This window comes from Taudactylus pleione, unplaced genomic scaffold, assembly GCF_031769625.1.
Source record: "Taudactylus pleione unplaced genomic scaffold, aTauple2 ptg000442l, whole genome shotgun sequence".
NCBI classification, from domain to species: Eukaryota; Metazoa; Chordata; class Amphibia; order Anura; family Myobatrachidae; genus Taudactylus; species Taudactylus pleione.
Genome location: NW_028284844.1, coordinates 2,143,645 through 2,150,000, shown reverse-complemented (window position 1 = coordinate 2,150,000; position 6,356 = coordinate 2,143,645). Strand labels below are relative to the sequence as shown.

The 6,356-nt window shown below is 45.7% G+C and overlaps 1 protein-coding gene across 1 annotated transcript in view; it reads left to right on the top strand.

The window, feature by feature from the left end:
* ATG4C (autophagy related 4C cysteine peptidase) overlaps positions 1-5,549 on the top strand; it is a 43,755-nt gene extending 38,206 nt beyond the window's left edge. The window contains exons 10-11 of the mRNA XM_088447845.1: positions 2,423-2,542; positions 4,984-5,549. Coding sequence (XP_088303971.1) covers positions 2,423-2,542; positions 4,984-5,154 — 291 coding nt within the window. The 3' untranslated portion in view covers positions 5,155-5,549. The remainder of the gene's footprint in view (positions 1-2,422; positions 2,543-4,983) is intronic.
* The last annotated feature ends 807 nt before the right edge of the window (positions 5,550-6,356 follow it).

Sequence of the window (6,356 nt, the reverse complement as noted above, 5' to 3'; positions counted from 1 at the left end):
CCCACCCCTTACCGGCCGCCCACATGGTGCCACATCTATCTCACCAATGTCACTGCGTACCCTGTGCACAGACTATGTAGCCTATCTAATTCAAGTGACCGCGGGCACAAAGTACCTCTCCCCCCCGACCCTTCACCGGCCGCCCACATGGTTCCGCACCTATCTCTTGCATTGATGATGTCAATTCATTTTGTTTTTGTTATTGCTCAGCTTTAACATGACAGATGTAGATAAAACAAACTTCAGGTTATATCTAGGAGTTTCCACCACACAATGAGTTTTCATAAAAATCGGTTTAGTCGTTTTTGCACCAACTTGGAACAAACAGACACGCACACGTGGAACTAGTGGCGGTGCAGCCAGTGCCTTGTACCGGGGCCCGCTGTGGCACAGGGACCCATAGCCGCCTGCATCCAACAGTACCGCTACACCCGCCACCAGTGTCCCCCGGGCCCCACAGTATTTGTGCAGTGCGGAGCGGTCCGCACTACACAGTAAAAAGCACACCGGCACTGGGTATACACCGGCACTGGGTATACACTCGTACTACCTGGCAGCGGTGTGTTTTGTTATAGCAGCCAATGAGAGTCAGGCAGACTCTAATTGGCTGCTGCATCCACAGAGGGAGCCGGGTGGAGCTCACTCTTGAGCTGCACCTTCCGGCTCCCGCCATGGGTGATGTGAGAGACGTCATAACATCTCTCCCATAGTGCCAAGTGGGAGGACAGAGGAGCGGACGGTGGCGGGCGCAGGAGCGAGGTTTCAGGTAAGGGTGGTGGGTTTTTATTTTGTGTGTTTGTTTTTGTCTTATATATGTAGGGGGGCAGTGCATAGGGGGACCACTACTGGGGGCACTGTTTATGGGGACCTCTACTGGGGGCACTGTATAAGGGGCACTACTGGGGGCACTGCATAGGTGGTACTACTACTGGGGGCACTGCATAGGGGGGACTACTACAGGGACCACTACTGGGGGCACTGTATAAGGGGCATTACTGGGGACACTGTAGAAGGGGCATTACTGGGGACACTGCATATGGGGGACCACTACTGCGGGCACTATATATGGGGCACTTCTGGGAGCACTGTATAAGGGGCACTACTGGGGGCACTGCATAGGGGGGACCACTACTGTGGGCACTATATATGGGGCACTACTTGGAGCACTGTATAAGGGGCACTGTATAAGGGGCACTACTGGGGGCACTGCATAGGGGGGGGGCCCAAAGCATATTCTTGCACCTGGGCCCACCACTCTCTAGTTCCACCACTGGACACACATAACGTTCTTATTATATTAGTATAGATATATAATGCTTTGTTTTCTCATTAATCACCATTTTTAGAGACACACACACACACACACACACTTGTTGTTTTAAATGAAACTTGATTTCCAACAATTCAGTCCTGTCTACAGGCCATTTATTTCACATTAAACAGTAGGTAGCTGCCTTTGTGCCTCGCACCTCCTCTTCTCTCTGTCAGGGGCATAGAGAGGCATCTCGGACAGACTGTGGGGTGGGTAATATCCTATGTAGTGTTACCTTTTAATCTGTCTTTGACAGCACCAGTGCTATTTGAGATTTGTGCAGTTAGAGAACCTGCGCACTCCTCCGAACCTTGGCTGGCTGGCTCTGGAAGACGGGCATCGTGCTACGCTGACAATGATAGATTGACCCCAGCGGAGTAATGTACATTTCACTACAGCTCAGACTCTACGCAGATAGATTTGCAAATCTAATTAGGTAAAATCACACACATTATCACGTTTAAACATTGCTTTCCGGCGAATATTACAGAGGGTGAGGAATTTAAAGTCATTTTTTTTTTTTTTAAACTGTAAGAAGTGCGCTGCAGATGGATGAGCCGGAGACCGCGGTGTAGGAGCCCTATTACAGGTGTTTACTTAGAGCTTAAACTGTTACTTGTCAGGTTTATAGCCTTCTTCCGAATATCACGTCCTGTATAACTACAATGCAGGTGGGGTGTAGCCAGTCCTGTTATTGCACCTGCCTTTGTCGAAACCTCTTGTCAGATTTATTTTAGGTTGTCGGGTGCCTCGTGTCGCATGGCGAATTTACGCCTTCAGGTCTGTAAGGCTGATGGTGTATGCCAGATTATGGGGTCTATTTACTAAGCAGTGTTAGGAGACAGAGTGAAAAGTGATAAGGTGCCAGCCAATCAGCTCCCAACTGTCATTTTTCAAACACAGCCTGTGAGATACCAGTTAGGAGCTGATTGGCTGGTACCTTATCACTTTTCACCCTGTCTCCTAACACTGCTTAGTGAATAGACGCCTATGTCTGTAATACTTTATATCTCGGTGGGATCTTGATGCATCTTAGTGTGGACTGTTACAATAAATTTGGAGGTTTTGTGCTTTAAGTGTGCTAACTCTAAACGCTTGGTCTTCCCTCAGTCATTCCATTGTCCTTCCCCAAAGAAAATGCCTTTCAAAAAAATGGACCCAAGCTGCACAATTGGATTTTACTGCAGAAACGCCGGAGACTTTGAGAGGGCGGTAGATGAACTGACAAAGGTAGGTGTTAGTATTGTCCCAGGCACGTGCTGGGGTACAGGGGCCTGGAATTAGCTTTATATATGAAGGGAAAATGCTGTACTGAATATTCAGAGGGACGAGTCCTCTGTGGAGTTTGAGCGTCTTTGTATATAAATGTATATATGCACATATCAGAAACTCCTAATCCAGGGTATCCCAGTGTGAGGCATTACTAGAGATATTCTATTATTATACCTATTGTGTACAGTGGCGGTTGGCGCCATACAATGCAAGCTCCACGTTGCACTTTTTGTTCTACACCAGAAGGTGGCGCCATTGAAATAGAAATTCTTCACCCAGAGTCTATGAATCACTGTACACTGCGGACATTTAAAAAGTTCTAGGCCTATTTTGCAACATAGTCTTTCAGATTTGTCCCCCAATAAAACATATTCATTTCACAAGTGTGCACCTATTCTGCTTCTGTGTTTTGATTCTTGTTTGCTTGTGTTTCCCCAGATGGGGACAAATACGAATAACTGTGTACTCTAATATCTGGTCAGCCAGAATGATCTGTGTCCTACTGTACTAGCGGCACCTTTTATGTAGCTGTAGCGTTGTAAAATAGCACTGTATTACAGATGGGTCCACCTACATCTTACCTCCGTGCGCTTCAAGTCGCGTTAAGCGCCGTGTGACTCTGTAGCGCTGGGCGTCTTTTCGTGCGACCTTTTACCTTCAAATGCATCCTATTCTCAAAGTAATGTGAGGACGCACAAGCAGCTTCTGCTGATTAAAATGATATGCGGCATGCCTACCGTATAGTCCTGTGTGTGACTGCGGGTGTATCTGCATGCAAAATGCTACGGCACAGTGTTGGCAGCTATGAAACTGTAACGTAGCATTTCTCGTGCAGATACACCCACAGGCACACAGAATACAGGCATGCCATTTTACAGGCATATCATTTTAATCAGCAGAAGCTGCCTGTCATCCAATTTGCATCACTTTGCTTTTAGGACGCATTTGAAGGTAAAAAGTTGCACGAAAAGACACTGGGCGCTTCCGAGCCATGTCGTGCTGCGACTAGAAGAGCTATTTAATGCGCAAGGAAATAAGATGTATTTGGACACATCTGTATGTAGTACTGTGATTTATAGAGGACCTCCAATTACAACCTTCCATACACAAAATATGTCATTCAAATTAGTCCTCGCACCATTGGATCTTACAATCTACGGAGCTGATTCAGTCCCGGATGCTAAGCTGCGCTCGCTCGCAGCTAAAAGGTGCCGGGTATGCAAATTCTGCGATCGCACTGTCTGGTGTAAGGGCGCCCTCAATGTCTTAGAGAGCGACGGCAGAGCGAACGCACGCCGGTGTAAAGACGCCCACCTTTCTCTCTTAACACACGTCATCTCCAGGAAGTGTATGATCGGAACCATCGGAGCTGCACGCAGCGCTTGAGGTAGACCTTACCCCTCCACAAGCACTGCGATCACTGCAGGGTGAAATGCAACCAGGTGACGTGTACAATGACGCCTGCGTTCGCTGCACCACTCCCCCGTTCACAAGCAGCTTCCCCTGTTACTACCCACAAATGGCGCTATCTGTCACTCAAAATAGCGTCCAGTCTGTGTACTACGAGCGCACTATTCCCGGACTGAATCAGCTCTCAAGTTCCCTAACACACAAGCACACACACAAACACACTAGGGTTTTAATTAGCCGAAATTAACCTGCCAGTATGTTTGGAGTGTTAAACAACAACTCACACAAACATGGAGAGAACATACAAACTACACACATAGCTAGGGCCTTTGTCTGTAAAATAATAACTGATGTATCGATCCTAGTGTAGGACCTTTGGGTGCCTTGACCCACGTGTATTATAACCCACGTGTATTCTATAACCACTCCATTATATTACCGTGGTGTTAGGACTGGTGGAGTAGATTTTATTGTATAATTTGTATGGTTCAATGAAAGGTTGTCCGCTTGGAAAATTCTACACCCGACCTTCCCAGCTCCCATCCACTTAGCACATGGGTTCCTCTGTGTTTTCCTGGACTGAAATGTCTGTCTCAGCGTCTGACATGAGGCACTAGGACAGGTGTAGGCTATAAGGCATCTGATTGGCTGGCTGTAGCTTTCCCTCACTCACTGTTCTGATGATATGAGGTGTGTAATAACCAGCACTTCCAGCTTCGCCCCATGTCCAAAATGGTGCCCAGAAGTGGACATTAACTTTCGGAAAAGGGGATATATGGGATTTTCCATTTGAATTCGCTTATTTAAACATTTAAAGCAATTTTCCTTGTGCACGTTTGTTTTACAATGGTAAATTGTTCTACACTTGCTATACATTTGTACCCGGCGCTCGCCATACATTTAGCTTACCTCCCGCTCTGCTGGGAAACAGGCGTTTTGCATTTCATTCGTCCATTTCCCTGATCTTCTCACCATATCTTATGTTCCAGGTGCTGAAATCTTCCAGCAAGCTGAATTACCCTTTATTTACCTTTGTAAATGGACACGCTCAGGACTTTGATTTTGCCTGCACTCCGGTCTACGAAGAGAGCGACCTTTTCACAGAGGAGGAGAAGAAAAGATTAAAAAGACTTAGCACCGAGGAGTTTGTCTTACTGTGAATTGTCCATTGCGCCCTGTACCTGGCAATTTCCCGCGGCGCATCCATCCTGACACAAACACTAGAACGAGAGACTGTATTTTTTTTTTGTTTTTGTTTTTACAATCTGTTTTTTTAAATAACTATTTTTTAATGTGGTTTTTTTATGCTCTTTTACAAATGTCTCATTTTTGTAGAGTTGTTACACTAATGACTGTTTAATAATGCATGCGACTGGGCCATCTACAAATTGGACCGAATGCACCATTTGCCGAACTCCGCCACTGAGATTGCTGCGTCACTGTGACCCTGTACAATATCTTCGGTTTTAAACTGTTTACGTTCAATAGGCCTTTTATCTCCTGTAACTAATGGCAACGTAAAATAAAACTAAGTTGGTATGGATTATGATGTGGCTGAGGTGTTTGGTCTCTGCCATAGGACAGAATTTGCTGAAGTCTGGTAATGCGGGCTATGAATTACGCGCTGGATCGTGTCCATTTTTGCCCAAACTGAATAAGATAAAGTTCTGAGAGTTCTTCTCTTTCAACCACATTTGCCAACCTACTTAGGGTTCAAGTTGATGACTTTGATATATTTTTTTTTAATGGCCTTTTTTATATTTGGTCCACACTTTTTTTTTTTTTTTTTTAATTAAAGCATTCACCATCCTGGTACACCAGGATTATTCATGCTGATCCCATAAATGATCTGCAATAATTAAAAGGGGGACAATAAAGTGTATTCATAGAATCAGTAACAGAGGTCAATGATTTTAATTAGGTGTCCACTATGCTGTGACAAGGGGTGTCGTACAAAAGATCGACATTGTAAAGGCTGATAGTCAATGGGTCGACATCAGTTGGTCGGCATGCTATAGGTCAGTGGTTCTCAAACTCTGTCCTCCGGTCCCCACAGAGGTCACGTTATCCAGGTCACCCAGCAGCACAGGTGTAGTCATTACTCACTGACACATTTTAAAAGATCCACAGGTGGAGCTAATTTCACTTGTGATTCTGTCAGGAGATCTGCAAAACATGCACCGTTTGGGGTCCCGAGGACCTAGTTTGAGAACCTGTGCTATAGGTGGATAGTGCAGAAGGTCAACAGGATTAAAACATCGAAAGGTTCATATGGTCAACACTTTATTTAACCCTAGGCCTCACCCAAGTGCCTAACCCTAGCCTAACCGTCCCCTCCGACAGCCTAACCTTTAAAAGTGTT